General features: G+C 41.1%; 1 protein-coding gene across 1 annotated transcript in view; it reads right to left on the bottom strand.

Moving 5' to 3' along the window:
- Positions 1–5,176: 5,176 nt before the first annotated feature.
- The window catches only part of PDGFRA (platelet derived growth factor receptor alpha), a 34,958-nt gene continuing 12,389 nt past the window's right edge, over positions 5,177–27,745 (bottom strand). The window contains exons 5-23 of the mRNA XM_066185748.1: positions 27,008–27,138; positions 25,513–25,684; positions 25,221–25,410; positions 24,592–24,707; positions 23,991–24,117; positions 23,296–23,489; positions 22,787–22,881; positions 22,545–22,677; positions 18,345–18,449; positions 17,568–17,678; positions 16,652–16,805; positions 15,297–15,463; positions 14,041–14,156; positions 13,365–13,487; positions 12,658–12,769; positions 10,752–10,851; positions 10,525–10,630; positions 9,600–9,835; positions 5,177–8,559 (exon numbers count right to left, since the gene is read on the bottom strand). Coding sequence (XP_066041845.1) covers positions 8,412–8,559; positions 9,600–9,835; positions 10,525–10,630; positions 10,752–10,851; positions 12,658–12,769; positions 13,365–13,487; positions 14,041–14,156; positions 15,297–15,463; positions 16,652–16,805; positions 17,568–17,678; positions 18,345–18,449; positions 22,545–22,677; positions 22,787–22,881; positions 23,296–23,489; positions 23,991–24,117; positions 24,592–24,707; positions 25,221–25,410; positions 25,513–25,684; positions 27,008–27,138 — 2,636 coding nt within the window. The 3' untranslated portion in view covers positions 5,177–8,411. The remainder of the gene's footprint in view (positions 8,560–9,599; positions 9,836–10,524; positions 10,631–10,751; positions 10,852–12,657; positions 12,770–13,364; positions 13,488–14,040; positions 14,157–15,296; positions 15,464–16,651; positions 16,806–17,567; positions 17,679–18,344; positions 18,450–22,544; positions 22,678–22,786; positions 22,882–23,295; positions 23,490–23,990; positions 24,118–24,591; positions 24,708–25,220; positions 25,411–25,512; positions 25,685–27,007; positions 27,139–27,745) is intronic.

Here is a 27,745-nt window from a genome sequence, read left to right as displayed (position 1 = left end):
GGCAAAACCCAGGCAGCACTGGTGGTGTCTCTGACCGGTGTGAGGTTGTAAGGTAGTGGTGGGGCTCAGAGCCCTCTTTCACATTACTGCTGAGCCATAAAGGTGAGGTGCCCATGGGCAGGGAGCAGCTGGCAGGCAGACACATGCCCACATACAAGCACCTCTGCGTTCTGCTCGCATGTTTGAGCCCTTGTGTCAGGGAACCTCTCGGAAAAGGAAGCTCTCACTGGCTCCCAGAGCCAATTGCCACTGGGCAGAGCAGGGGAACAAAATGCATCTTTCATGTCTGGGTATCCCTTATCCACCCACAGTCTGAGCAGCAACCCAGTACTATCCTCTCCAGCATTTATTTGGAACCTCAGGAGGGAGGACGTAAAAGTGAATTTCAACCGGGTGAAAAAAAAATACAATAGCTTGCTTTATAGTCCATGGCAAAAAGGGAATTTTCAGGAAAAAATCTGAATTCCAAAACATTCAAGCCAAAAAATAAAGGTTTTAATTTTTGGCAGCTCAGGACAGGTTTGGGCTGCTCAGTTTTTGACAGTAAAGCAACAGATATTCGCACCATTTTTTTTTTGTCTTCTTTTACAGTATGCTGACATTTTCAAATGCATTTTCTCTTGAAATGCAGTTTGTCTTGAACATTTTCAACAACGCTTTTTTCACGGTATTTAATTCTCAGGGTTTCTCACTGCCAGGGGAACAGCCGAGGATACAGGGAGGAGCCGTGGAAATGCATTAGCTATGCCAGCTCTCAAGAGCAGCTTGAAGTGGCACTGGACCCCTTCAGTTCTGGCCCTTTGCAGCAGCTGGTGTTGTCCAAGTGTGAAGTGGAGCCGAGATGCAGCAGACCTCCCAGCCCAGCTCCAGGGGGAATCTGAAAAGGGTAAGCACAGGAGAAAAGAGCCAAGTCAAATGCACCTTTGATCAAATGGTGCAGTCTTAGCATGACAGCAGAAAAAAACAAGCTACATCATGCCCCAGCATTGTTTCATCTCCTGACCAGCCCACAGCTGTAAGAGAAGCATGGACAGTCCCCTGTACTTGCAACCAAAGGCAGTGTCAAAGCCTCCATGTTGCTACATTATGCTGTAGTTGGAAATGCTATGGAGGGTCCTCTATACATTCCTGCTTTTGCACACATAAAAACCAAGTGCAAGCAGCTCTGACCCAGCCCAGGAGGGGTTGGTAGTGACACCCCTCCTGCTCTTCACAGGGCAATCTCTCTGAGCCAACCAACAGGGAGACACAGCTCAAAGCAGCATGGGAAGGTCTTGTGGCAGACTGGGAAAACACATTTAACTAAATTCACCTGCATGTTTTTACTGAATAGAAGTGTTATGCCATTTTTTTTCCTACAGGCATCTTTTCTCCTTCAGGCCAGTCCACCTCCACTAACTTCAGAGGAGTTCCCTCTTCACATGCAGAGCATCAAAGTGCTGCACACACGTAACCGGAACTGCCACAGGCGGGCACCAGGAACTTCACTAAAAACAATTAAAATATGCTCATGAAGTCCCACTTCCCTGCTCATCCAGCCCATCAGACTAGAAATGATGGGGTTTCTGAGCTCCTCTGAGCAAACAGTGTGAAAATATAAGTCTTGGCTTGGTGCTTGCCCAGAGTGTTGAACTAATAACACTTGTCTCATATGTAAGCAGCTGCAAAACCTGATATTTACACAAGGATTCACAGAGATGAGAAAAGCCTGCTTTTTTTTTTTTTTTTTTTTTCTAGATGGCAGGGTCTGGTTGAAATGGGAATTAATTTGGGAAAACCCTCTGGTTTGTATCATACAGCATGCCAGGTTAAATGACTAGAGTAGAATCTATTTTTTGTATAATTGAAGATTAACTTTAGAGCATTGACATCATTCCCACATCAGTATAGCAGCATTTTTACCTACCAAAGCACGCATCATTTTGCATGTCAAATAGCTTGTGAAAAAAGTCGAAGTCTACCTTTAAAAGCACTCAATGGGATCACAAATGCATTTGGTATAAATACAATTACACTTACATATGCTTGCTTGTGGGAGCCACTTTTTTGCAGAACTGTCTCTGGGAACCCACACATGCTTGGCTTACCTTACACAAGGTGGCTGCAATTTCAGAGCTTAGATTTGCCTTTAAATAGGCTTTTCTTAGACTTGGGTATCAGCTGGCACATGCTTCTGCTGGCAACACAAGCGCTGTTGTCTCAGCCACCCAGAAGCAATATGCAAAAGATGGCTTTTATGAGGCCAATTAGTAGATCTGGAAAACACAACCCAGGTTTTAGCTACCCAAGCCCTACCTCAAGGGTTTGAGTACCTGATGTGAGTTTCTGCTCATTTTTTTCAGATTTATCAGGTGGTCTAATAAATTACATCCCCCTTCTTACAAAGCTTGCATCACTTTTATGGAGAAATGATGAAGCAGGCAATGCCCCTGCTGGCAGAGCACAGCAGAGCTAATGGCAGGGTGGATACAGTGAAGTCTGATACATCAGATTGCTGCAGAGAATAGCTTGCAAACTTGAACTAACCTCCAACCCCCATGCCTTCTGGGGGTTACATTTGGGGGGTCTTGGTACATACATTAGGCTAGTCCCAACCATTTTTTTAAGTCTCACAAAGGCACATGAACCTGGTCCTCAGCTCAGCAGTGCTTTTAGCTCCCCATCTAGCATCAGCACAACACTAAAACAACAAAAGAATGAATGCAGAAAAACAGACCTCGTCTCAGGTGATATTAGGATATCTAAGGTCTCACTTCTTGCCTCATTTTAAATCATATTTTATTTTAAATCCCTCCCTCTCTCTCCACAAGAGGTAAGTTTTTTGAGGCAAAAGGCAGACTGCCATTCAGTGCTATCAAGGATAGCAAGGCAGTTGCCAGTCTCATCCTGTAAAAAACTACGGTTATCACAATAGGTTCAAAGTTCTTCCAAACAAAACAGCTGGAACTGATGGACACTGTGTGTTCTTCCGATTGCTTTAAGAGCTCCAGCTGCTCTGCCTCTGCAATGGCAATACTTCTGTGTTGCTGTGCAAGCAAAACCAGAGAAAGGATGAGAAAAAAACAATTTCACATATTTTTGTCTGTTGCTTCCATCTTGTGGCCAACTTGGAAAAGAGAAATTTGGGTCTTCATTTCAGTAAAGTTATTATTAACAAATGAAAGGAAATGCTGGAATTTTTAGAGGTGGTTCTAATCCTTACCTCCAGTTGTCTGTGTGGGAATGAATTGGGGTTGGAAGTTGGGTTTTCCCTTTGAAAAGCATTGAACCTCAATGCCAGCAGAGGAAGGGGCTGGTGCCTCCTCTGCTACACACTCTGTTTTGGTCTCATATGAGTTGCTGTGCCAAGGGGTGCAGGACAGAGATGGGGTCGGGAGCACAAGCCCGTGAGTGCTGAACCCAACCCCTCACCTTGCTGGAGGCAGCAGTGATGGGATTGCAGCAGAGTATGGACTCTGCTTCAACTGCTGGCTTCGTGGGCTAGCCCAGATCCATGAGGTGACTTTCTCTCTTCTTTGTTTTTGAACCTACAAAGTCTTTTCTTTGTTTCCTCTTCATTTTTCCTGGGGATTATACCAACACACAGCTCCCATACCACACAACTTCTAACAATAGGGATAAGTTGATGGGACACCGTGATCTTGCTGAGACAGTTGCAAAGGCACCATGCCTCAGGTTTACTGAGACACAGGGAGCATCTCAAGTTGGATGGATAACTTCTTCCTGGCTCATGAACCTGCTGCTTTTTGCACCACTCATAGCAATACAGAAGCTTAGCCAAAAAATCTTTTAACCTGCATAATGTAAAGCCATCCTCTTCCTGTCCTCCTGGCCAGAAGCCTGTCCTTCTCTGCTCCTGGCACAGTGCTGCTCTCTCACAGCTCCTTCTCCTGGGCAGACTACTTCTGCCACATGCCACTGCATGCCCTCAGCACATTTCCAGCCAAATACTTGCTGAGGCCTTGAGACAGGGAGCAAGATGATGTGTGGCTCTCATGTTGGACCCCCAGTCTGGTGGAGCAAGGGGCTAGAATTTTGCCCAGAATGGGTTTACATCAGCAAGAGGTGAGAAACTCACTATCCATGCTCCCCAGCATGGATAGATACGCTCACACGCACACACAGCCGTGCCCTGTGCTTGGGAGAATGCTCTGTACCCAGGCTCTTGCACAGAGGGAGATTTCAGCACCTCACCCTTTACGCCATACAGCAGAAATAACGAGTCCAGTTAGTCCTTATGTTTCGCACAGCTGCTGAGCTTCCAGAAGAGCAGGTGCACAGCTGAGCAGGATGTAGAGGCACAAGCGCTTCCAGGACTCTTTCCTGTCCCCCTGTGGTGACAGGAAGTGGTGTGTGTCTGTGCAGTGTTACAGGATAAAGACTCCTTTCACCAAGGACACACAAAGGAAAGACAACCTACTGTAACTCTTATCTAAGACAAGGGCCCAGGATGCTGCACCCCATTTGAATGGGGAGGGAGAGATGTTAGATAGAGGGTTCATCTCCAAGCAGGTTCCCAGCACGAACAGTGACCACTCCAAGGCCAGAAAGTTGCTAACTTACCCATTCACAGGGCATTCCCACAGCCAGCCTTGCCTGGCTCCCACTGGAGAACCAAGACAGGCTTTTGTGCAGGGAGTGCATCTGGAAGTTTAACTCTGATTTCAGGTGGAAATCTTGCAAATCTTCTCAAATCCACACTCAGTTACATACACTGTAAAATTGATTACTGTGGGAGCACAGAACCATACTGAAAACTCGGTTTGATTCACAAAGGAGGCGAGTTCAACACAAGTTCAAAAAGCCCTGTTGCCAGGGGCCTCTCCCAAGTGTGTGCAGACCAGCAGGCATCAACCTCCCAGCAAACCATGGTGCCAAGGCCAAGGGTTTCATCTTGTGCAGGGAGCCCAGTGCCCACCCACTCACCCACCCAGTGCTGCAGCACCATACCTGCTGTGCTTTGGGAGATGACTCCCCACAGATGTCACTTGGTATCCTGGTCATTTGCTGCCAGCGCTTCCTCACTATGCCCACTGGAAGGGCTCGGAGACATGCTTGTCATTACTGCCTGATGGCTTTGCAGACAACTCAGAGACTTCTTGAGAGAAAAAAATCCCTGAGCAACACTGATTCTTTAAAACCATCTTTCAATAAGTGAGTATAGACCCCTCACATATCCTTAAATTATATATCATTTATTGAAATATAGAGATCTTAATTTACAAGGTTTTTTTCAGAGACAAAATATCAACAGGGGCATTTTTGAAATACATTTTGTGCCTACCATCACTTTGCCCTTCTTCAAACATTTCACAACAGCCATCATTTTGGAAACACTTCCTTTTTTATTATTCTAAAATATAGCTTTTGGACATTCAAAGTGCAACAGTTAACGTGCCTGTGGAATATATCACAGTAAAAAACATATAAACAAAGGCAGTGATATAGCTGTCATAAATGTTTTGGCAGTATTCTAGAAGTCTATATAAAAATACTTATATACATATTGATGTATAACATCATCATATCTCACGTCCTTCATCATGTAATAGGACCATTTTGTACAAGTTGCAGACCACACTGTAAGGAATTGGTTGGCCATTCCAAATCAAAAGCTGCATTTCATAGGATAACACTGATTGTCGTTATACAATTACTGTAGCAAAAGGTTTGGGAATATCTCTTCCAGTGGCTTCTCAAAAAGTAAGCCATAAAAAAAAAAGTCTGTAATACTGATAATATTGTGAAACTAAACAATTCATCCTCTCACACTTCTCCCTCTCAAGTAAATCCTCTCTCTTCCTCTCCTTCTCATTCCAGTTTCCAGGCCAGCTTGTCTGATTCCAAGCCTGCGGTGAGCTGGGTTTGACTAGACCCCTGCCACAGATGCAACTGATCTGCACAATACTCATGACAAGATGAAGAGTTAACACTACTGTGTACCAGAAAGTGAGCCATCTCTGGTTCACCATGTGAGTCTAGGCTGAGATGCACTGTGAGATACAGAATGAGGCTGGTGAGGGCAAGTCAAACCTGCATGAAAATGTCCTTAGATTCCAGTAACTGATATAATGAAACATGCTGGGGCTGATTTTCAAACCCTGAAGAATACTAGGCCATGTGCAAAAATGCAGGTGAAATTTCTTGCCTAATTTGAATGTGTAGTTGTAAAGACTACACATGCAAATTAAGGCACATGTCATCTCAAGTGGCCATTCAGATATCTGGGATATCCATAGGCAATTTGTGCTTCCTCAATTCATAATTCATAACTGGAGGGAGATTTCACGCCATCTCATCTGTCCTGGCTATATCAAGAGTCTGTGTTTCACAGTTGTCCCCATACAGAGCTCAGTGACATGTTTGGCAAAAGCATGGTCCCAGGAAGACACTTGTTCTTAATCTGTCGAATGCAAGAAGTAAAGAATGCACCATCATTCACCATTCCTTCTGATTGTCAGCTTCCATCAGGGTTGAAAAGGTGGAGGTTCGCTTCAGGTCCTGTTTTCACATTTGCTGTGATCTTGTGCATGGCCTCAGCAAGGTGACAGCTTGAAACCCAGACCCAGAATTACTTGCCTGTGCAGTGTCCCACACTGCAACACTGCCCATATTGCATTTGCTTTTATTTGGTCTGTAACTGTCCACAAGTGAAGTCAAGGGGACTTACGAAGCTTTTTGTAGAGCCATTTGAAGGTAAACTGTAGTGTAAGATGATGGCATGTTCTGTCAGTCACTCTTTCACACTCCCTAGGAAAATACTGCAAACACAGGAATGAGTTTGCACCACATTTGCATTGGTTATGTCGTAACAGAAGCTGGGCATATCCTACGGGAGGCTCATTGCACTGAATTAAGGCAAAGTTTGAAAGTTGAGTACCAGAAAGGATGGGGCCCTTGGCAGTGATGTACTTTTTTTCACATGTAAGTCTTCCAAAGTATCGTATCTCAATAACACATTGTACAGTGATAGCAGTAATCATAATACTTTGTTCATGTAAGTGGTGTCAAAAACCAACAATTGCAGGCTGAGAGCAGGCTCATTTTCATGCACCTTCTTCCAAAAAACACTCCTAGAAGCATTTCCCTCTTGTAGTTACCATTTGCAAAGATAGTAGAGTTTTCTGCTCCTGTTTAAATTTGAAAACTAAGACAATGTTTTCTGCATATTTATTTCTGATTGTTTGAACTCACGTTTCAGGCTAGGAGAAATATCTTTATTCCTTGAACAGTTCAAATATCGAATCAGTTCTTCACAGCTAACTTCATGATAAGATTTCTTTTGACCCACGAAACACTAATAATGGGATATTGCTAGTGGTTTATGATAATCTTCCATTCTCCAGCATCTTGGAAATCTGGCATAATTTTTTTTTATTTCAAATTTCATTTTTTGGAACCTCACTTAATCAGAAAACTGATTGCTTCTAGTATATCTGATTAGAAAAGCTACTCAGCTCATGAGAGAAAAAAATCTTAATTTTTTTTCTCCATGTTAAAGTAGTTTTGGCTAACCCGAACAATTATCATTCTGTGTAGATCAAAAAAAAAAAAAAAGAAAGGAATTGTTTCATGAAATTTTATGGGCTGGAAATTTCTCCCCTGCACTTAAAAAAGTGTTTTGATACTGTGCTTTTACTGAAGGACAATGGATTGTAAAATATACATTTAGTGTTACTGAAAACAGTAGTAGTATTATCTTGAAAACAGCTACCTTCTATAGTTAATAAAGACTTACTAGGTTCTAACACCTATCATAGACTGACTTTTAATTATCATTATTATTATCATTATTATTCCCCTTTACTTGCATTAATGGTAGAAAGTAACATGTTTTATAGTACCGGTCAGTCCCTGGTGGTTTTAGACCTTTTTGGTCCAGAAGTGGTTTTTGCATGTTCTTCAATTCACATGATAGTTCAACAGCAGCTGACACTGAGACTGAGGGAGGAATACACAAAATTCATGAATGACCTCTTCTAAAATCCATGGCATATGTTCAATGCGCACCTCGAAAGATCCTTGAGTAGACAGTTATTTACATAATTACAGTGGTAAATTATTGCTGCAGTGGAAAATTGATCCATCAAAGTCATATGAATGCCCTTGAAACACAAAACTGGTCTGTTTGTGGCCTTTCCCTTCATCCTCCTACCAGATGGAATGGCAAACAACACTGAGATGCTACTGAAGTACTGCAAGAAGCAACACTAAAAAAATCCATCTTCAACATGTCTCTCTCATTTATACTCAGGCTGATTCCTCTGCGCATTTCTGGGAGTTGCTTTCTACAAATCCACCTCCTCTTCACATCCTTGACGTTGCGATAAAGTGGTTTTCTCTGTGGAGCAGAAGTCTGTAGACAACACGGGCAGCTTCCCTGCGTGCAGAGCTGGCAGGTGTCTGTGGGGTTACAGGAAGCTGTCTTCCACCAGGTCTGAGGAGTCGATCCCAATGTCGTCCATCATGTCAATGTCCTCAATGGTCTCGTCCTCTCTCTTGATGAAGGTAGAGCTACTGGAGCCAGTTTCAATGGCACTTTCTTCAGATGTCTGTGAACTGGAAGAGACAAATATCGCAGAGATAAGGTACATGGTGACTGTGGGTGGGTAAATACTCCAGTCTCTAGCAGAACTGAACACTTTCTGACCCCCGGTGCAATCTTAGGTGACTATGACCACCAGTTTCTTAGGACATGACAGATCTTGTATATCAAATGTAGTGAACCACCTTGCAGTTCAAAGGAGCATGCTGTTCTTATGTTCCTCCAAGCACTCTCAACCAGACACTTGTTGGAGAAATAGTTTCATGACATTACTGTGACAATAGGTCACTTAGGTAAATCTAGGGAGGTCAGGTGAAAATAAATAGCAATAACAGACAATACGATAAGAGAGAGAGATACTACGTCTTAATTTTGATAGTACTTTTAGGCACTTCTTTCTTCCCTCACTTGAATAAAGCACAAAAATATAAAAACAAAAAAAAAAGAAAAAAAATATATTTCATACATTTCTAGGTTGCTGAACCTATATACTGTGAATGAAGCACTGAATTAAACTTGCACCATTCACAATTAGGGTCATGCAGTGTTGTGTTGTAGTGGCATTGGTCACGCTAATTGACAAGAGAGAAGTAAAAAGTTATGGACACCCTGCTTTCATAGAAAACTACACCACAGAAGATATTATCAACTTCTCCCAGGTTTTGGAATTTGTCTCATGCAAACAAATCACTCCTTGGATATCTCATATGAAGCTCCAAGGTGGCAAGATGTGTTGCAAAATGTGCCCACAGATCCACCAGACAACCACTGTGACTTGACCAAGCTATTAAAGGATCCCCAAAGACACACAGAAGCACCCTACCAGCAGTCGCCTTACCCTGGCAACCATAAAACAGGCAAAATTAATTTTTTCCCATTGAAAACACCTTGGCCAGTCATACTATCATATTTATATGTGACTCCCCCAATAAGTAGTTTCAACAGAGCTAAGGAAACCATTTGCAGAGTACGATGCTGGAAAGCGTAAATGGACATTGCCAAGCCTGACCCCAAATGGTGACTATGGGCTAAGGGATTTATAAACTGCACCTACCTGTGTCTATTTCTTTTGCCAAGCTCATCCTCAGAGACAGGGTCAATGTCAGGCAGGGGAATGATGTATCCACTGTCAGCACTCAGCCTCTGCTCATCAAATCCACTCTCCCTGTCCTTTAACTTGTCTTCATTCTTGTAGGTTACACCAATGTAAGCATTGTCACAGTCCCCTCTCATGCGTGTGACAGCTGGGTGATCACTTTTCAGGAAGTCCAGATGAATCTTCTCATAGCTCTGAAAATATTCATTTCAACCCCCTCATTAGATGCTATTCACTAAGGCTGCCTTTCTTCAGATGGGCCTAGCAAATATTCTGCCCTATGAGCCAGCAACACTGAATAGAGAAGTCCAGAATCTTCAATTGCTTTGAAGGGAGAAGTGGCACATAATTTTAGATGATGCAGGAGCAAAGATTTGTGGCAGCACAAAGCAGACAAATAGATGTGAAAGGAAGATAGGGAGAAGGGAGTTAAGGTAGGTGGGAAAAATGAAACACTAAATGGTGGGGCAGTCACAACTTGTCCAGAGCTATCGGAAGTATGAGGGGAAAACTTGCTGGTATCAGGGTCCAAAGAAGGAGACGGAGATTATGCACATGGGCCACGAAGTCCTATTTACAGAATTATCTCACAGCCTACAAAATCCCATGAAAACATATAAAACTAGTTGTCCAGTAGAAAAATTGTTAAGATTTAATTAGACATGAAGAGTTCTTGTTCCCAGTTAATACTGCAGAACTGCTTCTCTCAGCAACCTCAAATGAAGAAACTGAACATGCAATGTCCCCATGCTAATCACATAATTCACATAGGTTAGAATGTGCCAGTTCAGTGCACATGGCTCTCATGGCTGGATGGAGCAATGCTTATAATTCCCTCTGAAGCAGTATACACAAAACACAGAAAAAATTACAAAGAGCAAACCTTTTTGTACTCTCCAGGCAACAAGCTCTCCACAATTTCACTCAAATGGTAGAAAGAAGGTCTTTTCTCCGGTTCACTGTTCCAGCACTTCACCATAATCTCATACCTGGAGATAAGAAGGAAACCAGTTTAACTAGCTGGTAGAGACACATAACTGATCAAAGAGAAGCTAAAGCCAAAATTCTCTGGAGACTTGGCAGGTGTGGAAAAGCCAAATGCACACATACACTTCATTGGTAGCATGATCAGGTTTGGCCATTCGGTATCCACTCTTGATCTTATTGTAGAAAGTAGAATCGACCATCATGCCAGGATATGGTGTGCCACCTGCAGGTAAAAGAGAAGCAAAAGTACTACTCTGTACTTGAGTATGAATGCAGAGTTCCCAAATACTGTCTTCCTGTTCATGTCATGAAGTGTTAACACTATCATTTAACATGACATTAGAATGATTCTTTTGTAGCCAGTGCTTCATATCGGAGCTATTGTCTTGATGACATTAAGCCCCAACATGAAACGCTGGCTAGGAAAGATTGAAGTAGGTACCAGTTAGAAAAAAATATCTTTACGGTGCTTATAGAATGTATTGGGGACAGAGATTGGATGATACCTGGATCAGGTCACCAGCCTGCATTTGGCATGGCTGAGGTCATGACTCTGCCCTGCCACTGCCTTTCTGTGAGAACTTAGCCCAGATACTGGCTCTGTCTGGCATTATTGCCTCTGGAACCTGTAGGACAGCTGAGAGTGACATGGCCTGAGTAACACATCTCATCCTGACTGCAAGGCCAAAGCCTTGGTGTGAGTCCCCTCCATAGCCCACTTGTCCCACACGGGCAGCTGGCTTTAGACAATAGCTAACATGTCACATGCATGGGTTGTCAAAAAGTCTGGAGTTGGCCCAAGCTGACACAATTAACTGATAATTTGGGGCTGCAGCGCAGAGACATCATTACACGCATGCTCAGTTGTTGCTGATGTGTAAAATGGTAATTCAAGCTGAAGTCAGCATAGTAGCAAGATGTTAAAATTGACCTTCTTAACAAACACTGCTGAGGATATGTTTTGCTTTCCAAAAATGAACAACTTTCTCAGATGAAGGAGGCATACTATAATATTGCTTCAGAAACCTCTGCCCTTTCAAAAGCAGGATGTTCACCCAAAACTGAGCTTCAAGAGCTTCTTTACAGGTAGAGCAGTGAAGTGCAGTGCTTCCGTTCCTGAGCTGTCCAATGCCTCCCAGGGATATTGGGGAATGGCTATTTACAGGATCCTATGATGCCCAGAGATTACAGGAATCAATACCATAAATAGTGGTGCAACTGTTGTTTTCTGAGAAGCAGTTATGTGACAACTTATTGTAGCAAATAAAATTAGGTTTGGGGTTGCCGTGGGGCAGTCATGGATACCACCAGGCATGAGTAATTCTGCTGGCAGTAAATCTGGGCAATGCACGCTTGCTGGAGCGGGCCATTCACCCGTCCAGGAGGCTAATTAATAAGGCTGAGGAGAGAGCCAGGCTGTTCCCAGCTGGGAACTGTACATTGTCTGTAACTGCTATATATTGTCATAACCGCTTTACACTGCCATAAACCAACTGTGTGAACAGTGTTGACCTGGAAATGAGAAATCAGTGTCCCAGAAGATTGACATTTATTTTCATTCTGTAATAGGACTAAGACAGGCTCTTTTGAAACATATGAAGAGACTGTTCCAAAGCAGCTGCTGAGCTGGGCTGCAGCCCCAGGCACCCCATTGCAGGGAGAAACATGTTGCTTCTCATATTAGACATAAAATCGATCCTGTTGTGGCACACCAATACTTTTCCACTCAAGATTTTCACACAGTTCATTTAGTTTTACAGAAAAAGTATATTGCAAAAACAAACAAACCAAAACAAAAATCCCCAAACACGTGAACAAAATAAAAAATCCATACCAAAACTAAAGAGAACTTTGGGAGAGTATTTCACTTCACACCCAACACTGGAATCTGAAATCCCATACAGGAGAACAACTAACAGTGGATTTCACATGGATGTTTTTATATGCAGAATTTTAAATACTTCATGTGGAACAGTTTGATTTGAAAAAACTTAATCACTACACATAGGAAAATATTCACAGTACATACCAAGAGAAAATATTTCCCACAGCAGAATGCCATAAGACCAGACATCACTCAATGTTGTGTACAGGTTGTCAAAAATACTTTCAGGTGCCATCCATTTTACAGGGAGAAAAGTCTGTAATAAAAAGAAAGAAAGCCCAAACACACAGATTAATCATTAAATAAATGCTTACCATTGCAATTGTTGTTTGATAGCCAGGAATAACATCTCTCTATAAGAAAAGTTGTGTTGACCTTGCTAGTGTTTATTTTAAATTCAATTTAATAGAGAGGTATCTGGATTATAAGCAATGCTACTTGTTGCTCCCCACAAAAACTAGTTAAACCATAACTGCATTCATTTCATTACTAGCAAATGACCAGGTAGCAAATCATTGAGGGTATGATGCAAAATCTAGCACTGCTGAACTAGGTCTGATATGTCATTGTTTGACAGTTCCTTAATAATTTATCCAGTTGCAATTAAATAATTTATCCAGTTGCCATTTAAAACTATCATACTGTGAAGTACTAAATGTGCACTTTTTGGCTTTAAAGCAGAGCTAGAAAAGTTACAGGAATTAATGGTCTGAAGATAAGTTGTTCTGAGGAGCATTCATCCCAATGGTCAATTACTGTAACCAACACTAAATGGCAAGAACATGAAACAGCATTTTAAATTGACAATTTTCATTTCAGTTAAAGCAGAACTCCAGAGATCAAGTACATACACTGCCCTTGGAAACATAGTTGGAATCATGCATGATGTCTCTAGCCAGCCCAAAGTCACAGATCTTCACAATTTTTCCTTGAGCCAGGAGGACATTACGGGCGGCCAAGTCACGGTGCACACACTGTATGGAGAAAAATGAAGTTGTTCAAGAACATGCTTTTTCCATGACTGCCACTGCCCTTACAAAAGGGCTGACTTTCTGGGTACAGTCCTAAGAAGACCTTCTACTGAACAAGCACCTGATAACAGGGGCAGGAAGACACCAGGCCTCAGGACCAGTGAGGTCTCACACAGATGCATTTTAGGGGGGAGGAGGCAAAAGTGAGGTCACCCTTCCCCATTCTACCCATCATGTACTAATGATCTGCCTGTGCTTCTGACCATGCTGGTTTGTGACTGCATGGACCCTTCAGCCAGACCCTACTTTGGTCCTCCACCATCTCTGGCACCCTGACTCCAGCAATATCACAGGATGCAGCAGGGGAAGACGAGTGATTGCTGCTTTGATTTTTTCCCACCATGGTGATCTCTGTTTCCAGGTAAGTGAAAAAGCTGTCTATATCTCCAAAAGAATACTGTATTATGTCATATGATCAAAATCTAAAATTAAAACCATAGCTGTAGAATACATTTTTACACCTTATTCAATTTTGCTTACTTTCTAATTTACTTACATTTTTAGAAGCCAGGAATTCCATTCCCCGTGCCACCTGGTAGGTGAAACTCAGCAAATCCAGTAGGCTGAGGCCCTCTGAACTGTCATCTGAAAGAAGGTTTTTGACTTCTGATTCTATTGAAAAAAAGAAGAAAAATGTGGTTTTGCTGTGGAGTGTGAAAGTAGCATCCATCTTCCCCTACCTATCATTATTCTGAGCTGATAATTTTCGCAGAGTACCATGACCAAAACAGTAATTTCACAGTAACTATTACCACTTTTAATGTCTGCATCAGTCACTGACACATACTGCATTTTTAAAAACAGCCGGTATTCAATAACGGGTTTGGGTTTTCTCCTGTCTGTAACTTTTTTCTCCTGGGAACAGTAGGAAAAAGTGAAAAAGAAGTGTTACTGGCCATTACTGGACTGTCACGCAGGTTGTTTACTCAGTGTGTGGTACAAAAATATTTCTTTAGAGGTGATGCCTTCATTAGGGTTTTGTGCATGCACGTACATTCTTATCTGTTTACTTTTGTTGAACACTTGTTTCCCAGGAAGTATTCACTGGGACTAATCCAATACCAGCAAAAAGGGTCAATAATTCTATGGCAATAGATCTTATTTCTTTTATGAAAAATTCCAGAAAAAAACCAGTCAAAATTCAGTGATTCATTTTATCTGACTGTCCTAGAGCATGAGTACATAAGTCTGCCATGTTAATCTGGGACTGGATATGGTTCGGCTTCTGAGGCCTGGTGGCAGAAGTGACGGTGTCTGTTTTTAAGCAAAAGCATATTTGGTTTCTGAGAACAGGGACAGGGAATAGGATGCATTCATTATCTTCATTACATAATCCAGGAAAATATTTGGGAGTGTTCTGCATTTGGTGTCAGTTAATGTGAAATACAAGTGAAAACAGTACAATATAAACTACTATTATTACTGGTCATTGCTTTGCTAAAAATCCTTCAAACTACAAGACTGATAAAAACACTGCCTCCAAAGAGTGCCTACAGCCCCATTGCAAAGCACAACCACAGTGCTTCAGCACAGAAACAAATACACAACTGGACCTCTTCTGCTCCAGCGGCATGCACCCCAACCCCCAGAGCAGAATGGAAGAACACAAGTTTTAGCTTACAGCTTATGCTCACACTCTTGCTGAACAGAGCTAAACAGTTTGTGTGCATTTAGAGGACAAAAACAAGAAATGTGTTTACACAAGAGTCATTTGTATTAGTGATATATGCAGAAGAGACAGTTCTACATTACCTGACATGGATTTCTTCTTATATGAAGCAGGCCGGTCATACACAGATCTCTGAATATCAGAGTATTTAGAGCCCTCCTTCCTTTCCAGCATTGGCACATACTGAGTGGTATCAGCTTGTTTCATGTCCATGTATTCTCCAGTGTTTTCAAATGATAGTATCACATAACTGAAATTAGAAAAAAATACAAGTGTATCAACTAGTCACTTCCCTGTCACAGTATGTGCATATCTAACCATTTACTTCAGGTGTACCATTGTATTGATGTGAAATTCAACAGCTGGCTTCTTGTTAGGGAATATATACATATATATATACATATATATGTATATATTCCCTAACAAGAAGAATATATACATATATATATATATACATATATATATATATAAAGATCATTACTATATACCATATGTATAACATAACCAACATCTATGTGCACGTTACTGTGCATTACTGTAGTCAAACACAAGTGCTTCAAACTTGGGCTTTTGCCAACAATCAGGCATGTAACCATGCCTTATTTCCCAAAATCCCACTGAACTCAAATATCACTACCTAGGGCTTTTAGCTCAAGGTATTCCAAATGATATGTGTAATTTATTCACCCAGACAGTTTGCATCAAATCCAGTCCTGCTGAGCAAACCCATGCCCAGATGAATATTACTGACTTTACTCAGCTACCAAGTCAGTTGATCTATTTGTCTGAGTGACTTTTTGGATGAATCTCTGTTCACCTTTTAAATCCTGGCTCATTTTATGGCATTACATTATTTTTGAATGTATGATGACAAACTTCATCAGCCATCATCTCGAAAAAGTTCTGGGATGAACATTAACCATTAGCACTGGCTAAGCCATTGGTAGAGAAAGGAGAGACTTGGGCTTGGAGAACAAGCTCTGACAGGTTGTTGAAGGGAAGGACTTTTACACAGTGGAAACTCCCCAAGCATGGAAACAAGGAGACAGGTAAATGCACTTTATTTTTAAAGTTTTTGGTGTGTAGAGCCAAAAGGATGGGGGTTTTTTGTTTGTTTTTGTTTTGTTTTGTTTATTTTAAGAAGAAGAAACACTGGGCTGTGATTTATTATTAAAAATCTTTGAGATGTCAGGATATCTGTGGAGAAACCACAGGGGTCCTCAGACTGCAGGCACGTCTACATGCAGGAAACACAAATCTAGAACACATGTTGGGGAGATTGAATAATGTTGAAACCTTCCCAGACCTATGAAACCTGATAAATAAAAGTCTAACGAGAAAAATTAGGGAGCAGTTTAAACCAATGAATCAGGGTAATGCAATAAGGGTAAAATAAGTCTCAGGTCATATTTTTCTTTTTTTCTTTTTCCCCCCCCACCTTCTTGTGCTTTCATCAGCAGGGTTCATTCCAAAGATATCCAAATCTTTTTTAGGCTTTTCTGGGTGTCGGTTCAGGAAATTGTCCCTATTCTTATGCAGGTAGTTCACCAAATCACCATAAAAACAGTATTCAGTAATGATGTAAATAGGACCTGTTAAAATAAAGCAAAATTATGCATTGGTGAGTGGAGTTTTTGAAAAACAGAAACAAATACAAAAAGACTCCAAAAGTAGTAGAAAATAGAACTGTAAGTTAATACATTTCTATCGGCTAAGTTATGACTGCAATTATTACCAAATACCAAGAAGTTTTCTGAAAATCTATATTTGTTTATATTTATTTATTTTATTATAGTAAATATTTATTTATTGGTAAATCCTTTACTGAAACCTGTGTTGATGCCTGGAAATAGAACACAAACTTTTCCAAACAACGTTGGAATGGTAACATAAAAGCCTTCAGGTACACAATATGGCAAAAAAACCTGTGCTCAGAATTAAATTTGTACAGTTTTATAAAATAGGGCAATTAGAATATCTAGCCAATATTGTCCAATTAGAGGAGCAGTTGGTTAGCTAACCTCTGCCCTGAGTTCTGCCCCACTGGAGCTCTACCCCCAATCTCCTACCGTACCTTTATTGTGTATATGATTACATGGTGCAAAATAAAAGGGCCTTAGTAAACTAACAGGCAAGACTAGACAAAATTTAGGGAACACATCAATAAACATTTGTTCACTGTGGGAAAGAAAGCTGGAAAAGTACTAGAAGTTATACCTAGACATTTAACAGTCTACAAAGCTACAAATACATGAAGATAACATAAAACCCTAAAACTCGTTAGGCATCAATGTGCTTGTTAAATACTGAATGATGACTCCACAGCAAACCTTTATTTTGTCAGCCAAACCCACCTGATTTTGTACAAGCTCCAAGCAGATTCACAATATTCAGGTGGGGACCAAGATGTGTCATTATCTTCAGTTCAGACATGAGTGCCTGCTTTTCACTGGATCTAGCTGTAGCTGTAGAAAAAAGACATTAGCCACTCAGTGGTAGCAGTCACCTTTTTTATATTAACAAAAAATTTCTCCTTGCTTGCCTCATTGGAGCACTGCTGCCACCATACCCTTTACTTGATAAGTGTCTTCCTTAAGGCTTGGAGAGGAGCCACAAATGATTAATAAGGAACTCACAAACTGACCCAGTCTATTTGTCCCTCTCCAGGGGTGTAGTGGATTGCACATGTGGCACAGAAGCACTCTACAAGCTGCTCATTCAATACAAGCAAGCTCACCATGGTTTCGACAGAATCACTGCATCAGATTCTCAGTTCTCATGAACCAGGAAATCTTCAGTGAACTTAAGATTCTTATACAAGACCTGCCTTTTCCCCCTTGTTGTATAGCTCTCTTTGTTCACAGGCATTCATGGTTATTTCATCTTTCTCAATATTTGTTGATTTATTGTAGCTGTTGAGCTAAACCTGAACTTTGGATGTTTTCAAAAGCCTAGGTATCTTCAGGCTTGAAATGCCATAAAGCAATCTTACATATCATTTTAAAATCCCATCATTTCACCATTCAATTTCAACTCTAGATACGAAGAATTAATTTATAACAAGCAATGTTTGAATAATCCCGTGGGAACCTGCCCTGCTTTGCTTGGGAAATGGAACCATGACAACTTACGTTTCAGCATTTTCACAGCTACTTTCATCACCGGTTGAGAGCGACTCAATCCATATGCAGTCCCTTCAACTACTTTTCCAAATGCGCCCGAACCAAGGATCCGACCTGAACACGAGGGAGAGGACTATTTATTTCAGAAAGTAACAGCAATTCAGCTCCTTTCCTGTCTCCATTCCTCTACAGGTTGATTCTTGTGTGGAAAGGGCACATTCCCTTAGCCAGACTACTGGTATTATTGCTATTGTTGTTGTTTTTAAGCAGAAAAAGCAGATATGAAATGCTATCATTAAGTACAATTCTTTAAAGTATGCAAGCAAACATCAAGAGCACACCTGCACCTGGAAGCTCAGCTCATTCAAATTCGTCCCTTACTGTGCTCTGCCATCTTCACTTTATCCTCTCACATCATGGGTTGTCCTGGGCTTAAGCTGACCTCTTTGCCTCAGTCAGCACCTGATTAAAATACAGGCGTGTTCCTGACTTACAAATCTGAATTGGGTCCCTCAGCTGTAGTTTCAGTCTGTTATACGATGCTGGATACATCCAGCAGTTAAATGGACTAAAGCACAGTGAAGCACATTCAGAAACAGACAGGCAGCACCATTTCAGATCTGCAAGAAGCTGAAATACATGTTGATCACATATGAGGGGAAACTTTTCTGAAGCTTAATATACAAGTGTGTTTCATCTGCTGGAATAAATTGTATTGCAAATTTCCAAGTGCTGTAATGAAACAGCTAATGTTCATAGACCCTTTACTCTTCCCACAAATCAGTTTAGAAAAAAATTTGGGATTAATATATCCTGTCTTCTAGTATGGATCCAGTCTCCAGAAGAATTTTGTACAGAGTAGGTAAGATTTTAGAGAAACATGACCTGCACAAACATACTCCAAAATACTGTATTTCATAGCTTCTGCATTGTAAACCAAGTTCATCAAGGGAACACTTTGTGAATGAACCTGTACATGAGGTCCAGATGCCGGAATATAATCACATGCCTGACAAGCTGTCGCTTTGATTTTATGTTACTTTTTAACTTTGAGCACAAAAAGAACAAGTAGTGAGTTTTTCTATGGAGATATACAGCATTTTGTCTTTGACGTTCGTTTGCAGTTTGAACTTGTCACCTTTTACACTTCTGAAGGTGTTATCTGGCATGCAATGCCATATGTTTCTGTTATCCTTCAGCTGCTGCCTCCACTTTTATTGTACGCATGCTTTTGAAAGAAAATTTCCAGCCAAACAATATCTACATCATTAACAAGCACAAGAAATGGTTAAAGAATGCTTTAACCATTTAACTGATTTAACACTGGTTAAACTGGTTTAACTAGCTGAGTTAACACTGGTGAACCTCTCCAAAATATGACAGCATAGTTCGTCATGCCCCCAGAAGCTATGTCGTTTCTTTTCAAGATTCCTGTGCTCCAAAAGTTACCCTTCCCAATCAGGATGTGAGAAAGCTTCACACTAAATTTCAGACTAATTCAAACAACCTGAGTTTGAAATTTGGCCCCTGAAACTTTTCAGACTGAAGGTCTGGGAGCCATATGGCAGGATGCAACCCTTCAGAATGTGATGGCATTTGCTGATGCTCCTTGATCTTCTTGTCTTCACAAGCCAATTCCTTCCCAAAACCACCAGCTGAGCACGAGGCACACATCTCCCTCTCCATCACCTCTGCTGGGCTGGGGTGCATGTGGAGACAGTGAGAGCACTTCCAGAATGGCAGGGAGCCATCAATGCTATTTCCCCTTTTCAACCCTCTCCACAGATGTAGCCCAAGCCCCAAGTCTTTTTGCATTTGAAATTTGGAGCCAGGTGGGAGCTAACTGCCCAAGAACTGGAAGCATCTGTAATGCCATCATATTCTTGATGAGTGCTTCATAGAAGCTCAAAATTATAGTGTGAATTTACTTTTCAGTATAAAGGCACTGCTGTGATGTGCTCATGGAAGGAGCAGTGCTGCTTCACCACCACAGAGGGACTGTGCAGACCCAGCAGCTGCTCAAGACTCCTCAAACTAGTGGAGGTACAGCAGCTAATTCAGCCTCTGTACCCATCCACAGAGCTTATCTGCTGTTCCTGCCAGAGAGATGCTGCTTTTCTGCTCAGAGGACACAAGGGTCAAGTGTGTGAATTTGTTCCAGATGCAACCATCTCAGCTGGATGCTTCTTTTGCTAAAATTGGCCTGGGATAATATATTCACCCCAAGTGAAACCATAAGTCTCTTGGTCTATACTATAGGCCAAACAAGTGTCAAGGTTTATAATCTACACCCGGTTTCTAGATTCATGAAATTAGGTACCACATCTCTGACTGTTGTGTGACTTGAATCTTAACTTGCCTTTTCAAATAGGCACGGGTCAGATTCTGTGTCAGACCAGCATTTCATCTTATTAAGGTCACCAGGACAAGTAAGTGGCTTGCTGGGAAGTGCTGAGAGCAATTCTGCTGTCTCTGTACAGCCACTCTGGTATCCTGAGCAGCAGCACTTGGACCCCATCCCTCAAAAGGCATTGCTCTCAGCTCTGTCAGCCAGATGAGGAGGTCCAGGTCCTACTGGAACCTCACTAATTCTCAGCAGAGCCTGAAGGCAGTTGTTTTCAAACAGCTCATGGCATTACTGCATTGTTCCTTCTGATTCACGTCTCCTGGACCTGCACTGGTTTGCGAGCCCATTAACAGCAGTGCACTGCATGTACTGCAGTGGATCAGTGATTGCAAAGGGAAATTTGCAGTACAACCCAAATTTATCAATTGAAACTCCATCCAGCTAATGTTCAGAGTTGGCGTTTAACACAGCACTGCACTCCAGACACTACTGGCCAGAAAAAAACAAATAAATGCCAGCTGGCTTATACAGCTAGGATGAGAAATACTCATCTGGTGGAGCCAAAATGGGTTTGTAACCTGCTTCAGATCCTCCCTGAACTAAAGGTGTAATTGCTTTGCTGTCATCTCCCACTTAGATAAATCCAAAAACTGAAATTGTCAGCCCCAGAAACAAAAGAGGGCCCCCCTCACCAGCAAGCATTTAATAAGGCAAAAGTGCTGGCAGGTAGGTGTGTCAAGTAGAGCAGCTGTGCAAGCCAGATTGCCAAAAGGATATGGAGCATTGGGTTTTAAAGTTAGTGACTATTCTGAATATACTTGTAAACAAGAAGGCATTGAAGCAGGTTGGTGCTCGTGAGTCAGAGGGAGACAAAGTCACAGTGGTGGTCTTTAAAAAGTCAGATCTGACAAATCCTATTTAGGCATATAATTAAAGTCTGGGTCGTAATAAAATAATTCCATGAAACATTCACCCTCCTCCAGTCTTCAATTAGCAACATGAATTTAATTAAAGGATATTGTTCCTGAACCAGAAATTTTTCTCGTGCATCTTTCAAGAATTAACTCTTTCTCTGTGATGGTGAAGAACTACACCAGGGGAGTATGTTTCTTGAAATATATCAAACAAAAGACACAATTTATCTTCTTCTCCTATGTTTTGCAATACAATTTGGTCCACAGATATCCCCAAGAGAGAAACCTTGTATGTTTAAAGCATTATCTGGATAGAACATTAAAATTTCTATAGTCATTACACTTTCAATTGATATGAGAGATTGGGCCAGCCTTGAGGAAATAATTATGACTGAATTTTTTATGAATTCCAATGAGGAATACCAAAGCAAGAAAGCAGAAGGGGAAGGAAGAAGAAAGAAGGACAGTAGCCACAATAATATGTAATTACTCAGCACTGATATGTGCATGGCATGGACTAATAATTAAAAATATATTTTTAATAAATCTACATAACTAGTTGCAGATTTTCTCGGCCTCTGCTCATAACTATATTAATTTCTTGCAGATAAGAAATACTGGCATCCTTCTTGTGGATGCCTTAACAGAAGAGAGGGTTGAAAAGGGTGTTTAACACAGAGAGTCCCCTAAGCCACATAGGGCTGGACACTGCACAGAGGGCATGTGGAGGAGAACTGGAATGGAAGAACAGGAGACACTAACACAAGGACTTCAAGGCTGATGCCAATGTAGAAGAGGATTAGGAAGGAGAACTGAGGAGAACAGACAGAGAAACTCTGGATTTCGTGGCCATAACTTCCATTGCAAATCCTGCAGAGACCTCAGAATGGTCATGAAATGTCTTTCTCCCCAAAGAAGGGTGAGGCTAGTCCCTTACAGAAAACTTACCAAGCACTAACCCATCTCGAGGAAACTCCCATCTGGAGTCATAAGGCAATTGCATTGGGTCGACATAAATGTACTCGTGGCCATCAGGGCTGATAGACTCAATGACTCTCCATCTAATCTCATACCTTGGCTTCTGCAGATCACATGGAATGCAAAACCAACCATTAGTCCTGGACCTGACTTTAGAGCATATCAAAACCCAGTAGGGCTCAGCACCCAAGTTGAAATACTTTTCTACATACCTGTTTCCATATGATGACCAGGACAATCAGTGAAATTATCACAATCACCAACAGCACTAAGACAGCAGCAGCCACCGTTAGCTCTGATCTCAAGGCTGTGGAGTAAAAAGATAGACCATATTTTTCTCATGAGCCATGATGAACATCACACACATAAGACACCCGCCTCCCCTATCATTGAAGTTCCTGTATCCTGCTAAAGTGGCAGGAGCAGTTCCTGAGGTTAGTGACTATAAAGTCTTCCAAGCCCAGAGCTGCTCTGCTATCTTGTTTCAAAACCAAATGCAGATTGTCTAGAAGAATGTCCCGTAGCCAGTTCTGATAAAATAGTAAAATGAACTATGGAGCTACATAATAAGCAAAAAGCAGATGGAAAAAAAATCCACTTTAATTTATTATCTACAGCAATCATATTTTTATCCATTAGGACTGAACTGGGGTGAGTTGGAGCAAACTCCAACTGGTCAAACTGGCTGTAGTAATTGCATAGTAGGACAAAGCAAACTCACTGGGAGCCACAAGTTTCAATTCTCGAGTAACAGCACCAAGGTCATTTCTTGCCACACATCGCACAGCCAGGGTTTCCTCTACCTTCTGGAAGGTCACCTGGCTTTCCACCATATTTTTCTCATCCAGGTGGGCTTCCATGTGTATATCAGAGATGTTATTAGTCAAAAGGGTCCATGAGGTATCATTGCTGCACCTGCAGAGAAGAATAATGGGGGAAATGGGCGTTGGGTGTAGGTATGGATAAGTAAGAGTGAACAGAACAAGAATTACCTTTCCCTGCAAATTTCTTCTGACAATAACACATTTAAGGACCAGAACAGTCTTTAGACTGCATCTCTGAAAAATCTGCACCTTTCTGCCTTCAAAATAAAAATACTCGCTGAATGAAGGGACAGGTACTTCTCAAAATCCTTACTCAAGCCTGGACTGTGAAGTCCTTGGAGTAGGCTTACTGAACAGAAAGCTTTTATAAGAGAAACCTGAATTGATGCATTGTTTTGTGTCCTATAGGATGTAAAAAGAAGGGCACTGACAACCTCTCTTGAAATATGAGCAACTTGCCTCTAAAGAGAAATAAGAATTATCTGAAACTTACTGGGTCTTGATGAGGAAAACATGGTACAATAACTAATTATGTTAAGATCACTGAGAATGCAAGTCATATTTCAGGTAAGAAACCACCCACTCCTCTTACTTTTTAATGTCCTTGCAAACCAGCCATTCCACATCAGGAAGCGGGGTCCCCTCTGCCAAGCATCTCACTGTCTGCCCACCTGCAGAGCCATGGTGATCATCCACAAGAGCTGAGATCAGAGCTGGAACTGGGAAGGAGTCAGGAGTTTGTTAAAATATTTCTCAGTACAAAAAAAAAGCAGCTTCAAATTTCAAGGCAGGACAGGTGTTGTTTGGCCAACACCTTAGCAAGAGCTACAGACAAAGACTCAATTAGGAGGTGCTTTATCTCCTGTAGCACAGAGTGGATTCTAAGCTAGAGCAATGAAAAGGAAGGGCTGCAGTTGTGCCACGTCTTCATGTCATGTTAAATGAGCTATCGTCCTACTGCCAGCTGGAATAACTTAGCTGTGTGGATAAAGTTTCTTCTTGGCTCAAGGCCAGTGCAGAAGTGAAAGCCAACATCAGGCTAGAAAAGCTCCAGAGAATAACACGCACGCACTCTGCCGCTCGCCCTGGTTCATGCCTTTCATATATCCATGGTCCAGGCAATGCTGTGTAAGTGGATCAAGTCTTTGCTGTGTGCCATGAGTTCTGGTGGGCAAGGCTTTGGGGCTGCTTACCTTGTATCAGCAATGAGAAGGTGTATCTTTTAATCTCATCTTCATTTTCAGCAACCAAAGTATAGTATCCACTGTCTTCCTCCTTGGCCCGTATCAATTTTAAAATACTCTGAAACCTGCAGAAATGCAAGGTTTTGTTTATATTTTTAAAGCAGGCATAAAAAAATAATTCTGGTGCAACACGTAATCTGGGTGTGTTGCAATTATAACACAGTGACATTTAGCATTTCTAGCATGCCTTTAACTAAGTCATTACTCAAGTGGTAAATAACAATCAACATACAACTGAGAAAGAAGTAGCCTTAGTTACTTCCTGCAAGAACCTGACAAAGCCCTGATTTTACTGGAAATAACCAGAAATTATTGGTGTGAAGACATGTTAAAGGGAGCAAAGAGGTTTTTTGCTCAGGAATCTTCTAGTTGATGTAATGAAGGTAGTAAGAAGAAGTAAAATAGGCATTGCCCTTTAGAATAGAAAACTATAAATAAGAATAAAATAAACTATTTTTAAATGCCACTCAGGAAGAAGCTGCAAACTGAGGTGTAAAGAATGAGTGGGAGCAGTACCCAGGTTTCTGGAGGAGGAAGTCAAGTCAGCATGGCAAAGTAAGGGTCAGAAGGTTTTTTACCTCGTTTCCTGGACTCTGTTGGAACTAGTAACAATCTCCGTAAGATTTTCAATCAGAGTCACATTATCCTTCAACCAGTACATTTTTGGTGCTGGGTAAGCCTGCACATCCACAACAAAGTTTTTGACTTCATGCAGGTTGACAGCTTCCAGAGGGCTAAACTGAGGCTCCAGGTGAACAAAGCCTTTGTCTGTGAATGAAAAAGCCTTTAGTAAGCAACACTATGCAACATATTTCAAGAATGGTGTTTTCCATTGTGGTTATAATTTTGGACACTAAAATCAGACTATACCATGAACTGTAATGACTACTTTCTTATTTTCCTTAACCTCCTTGGTTGCATGCCGAGCAGTACATTCATAATCCCCTGTGTCTTTCACTGATGCCTCAGGAATGGTCAAGGTGTAAACCAGCTTCTGCGATGGGACTTTGATATCATCAAGTTTTATCAGACCTTTTTCTTTCTGTAGTTTGGAGAAGGAAAAAAAACCTTGCTTAAGTAACTGAGCTGAAAGCACATCACCGAGGATCTTTGATACCCCTGAAGTGAGAACAAACATCTAAATCCTGTATGGCAGAAGACTTGTTTACTCAGGGAAGAATGCCTTTTTCAGCCACAACAGAAAAGCTGTACCTATAAAAATGCACCCATTGGGGGGCAGGCACAGAAGGTTTAGACCTCGTATTTTGTTTACAAGAAATAAATACCTATTAAAATTTGGGTAAGCAACTTGACGGAACAACTCACTCTTTATGCACTACCTTTTCCTCAGATGTAAAAGCTACTTGAGTCGCCTTTGTTCAGTGTCCATGAAGTTAGATTAATTTTTATCCCCTTCACCAGACATAAAGCAACCAGTTAATAGATGCTATGTTTTGCCTCCTCTCAAAACAAGAATAATTTGCTGACTAGGAGAAAACTCCTGAGAGTAAAGAGATGGTGAAAATGACAGACCATGTTATCATGAGGGGCTGGCAAAAAATATGCTGGGGCTAGTTTTTAAAGGTGGCATGTAGCACACACTCTACTGATGTGTAAGATGGAAACAAAACAAAACTTGCTCAAATAACTTTTCCTCTTGGACTCTTAACTTACTTAAACAAAAGGTGGGATTTGGAGTAACAGGTAGGTACACTTCAATTACATCATTCCTTCAGCAACCAGACTTTTTACATGGGATACTCTGAAATTGCCTGTGACTGGCCCTAGCCAAGTTTCACCGAATAAAAGTTTTCACTGCAAAAGGACGTTAAAGCAGTTTGAAAAATTTCAGGTTTCTACAAAAGTTTCAAGATTTTCTTACTAGATGTTTCTCATTAGTAAATTCAGTGAGAATCATTTCAGTTTGCATCTGCATAATGAAGAACACTTAAGATTATAGACTTGATTCTTCACTGTCCTTTATTATCCTGAAGAACCAGGTTTTAAGAGAACTGTTTTAGAGGTTCAGATCTTCAGCAGCAGAGCTCTACTCAGATGTCCAACACAGCTAGATCTTTCTATTACCACAACATTTCTTTTTTGCAGCAGCAGCACAAGACCTGAGAGACAGCATTCCTTTCTCAGCCAGACCTCACCTTTTTCTCATGCTTTGCTTAGTTACTAACAGCAAATTTACCTTTTGGGAATGACTTTCTCTTATGGTAATCTAAAATTAAAAGAACTTACTTCATTTTCTCTTCTCAGCTGTCCTCATTCAGGTAAGAAAAGAATATTTTACAACCCCACTTGCTTGCCTAATAGGTAACTACAAACACTGAGGGGAGAAAAAAAAAAAGATATTTACCACTTTCCCAGGATAATTCCACTGTAAATTAACCACCTCATTGTCAAAGACCACACAAGTTACTACGATGGTCTCGCCTGTTTTGTAGACAGTTTTAAGAGCTTCAATTTCAACAGGCAGCTGTGAAGTAGCTAAGAGAAGAGAGAGAGAGAGAGAGATCTCATTTAGTTTTTAAAAGATTGCAATTTTCACATGGTGCAGCCTCAGAGGAAGATTTCCATTTCACTTCCTCTACTGAGGAATCACCTTAAAAATTCAGTAAGAAGTACTGCTGATCTATACTAATATAAACAATTTCTATTTAAAGCATGAACTGCACAGGCATTGAGTTTAATCCCACAAAGAAATGATCCACAAATAAAAATTCAATTAGAGGTTTCTGTCTCAAATCTCCCCGTAAAAAGGCATTGGGTATAAAAGCAATTTCCCATTTTGCTAATCAGTGGCTGTCTTTGAGAATTCCTTGATGGTCAGGAAAAATGTTTTCAAAATAATTAAATCATTATGGTTTTCAGGCTACCCAGAGTTCTACAGTTCAAAGCCACTGGGAAACACCAGTCTTTTAAGCTGTGTTTCAGCAAATAGGATGAAAATACATAGACTAGAAAACATTTTTCTTGCAATAATTTTGGAGAGAAGATAGTTAGAGAGACACGTTATTTTCATCAAAATTTTAAGTAAACTTGCAACTAAGTAACTGGTAGTAATGCCAGACAAACAAGGAGCTCATCATTGGAG

The sequence above is a fragment of the Chamaea fasciata genome, unplaced genomic scaffold (assembly GCF_029207755.1).
Source record: "Chamaea fasciata isolate MVZ Bird 193981 ecotype frontalis unplaced genomic scaffold, bChaFas1.0.hap1 SCAF_6, whole genome shotgun sequence".
NCBI lineage: Eukaryota > Metazoa > Chordata > Aves > Passeriformes > Sylviidae > Chamaea > Chamaea fasciata.
This window is presented reverse-complemented; position numbering and strand designations above follow the sequence as displayed.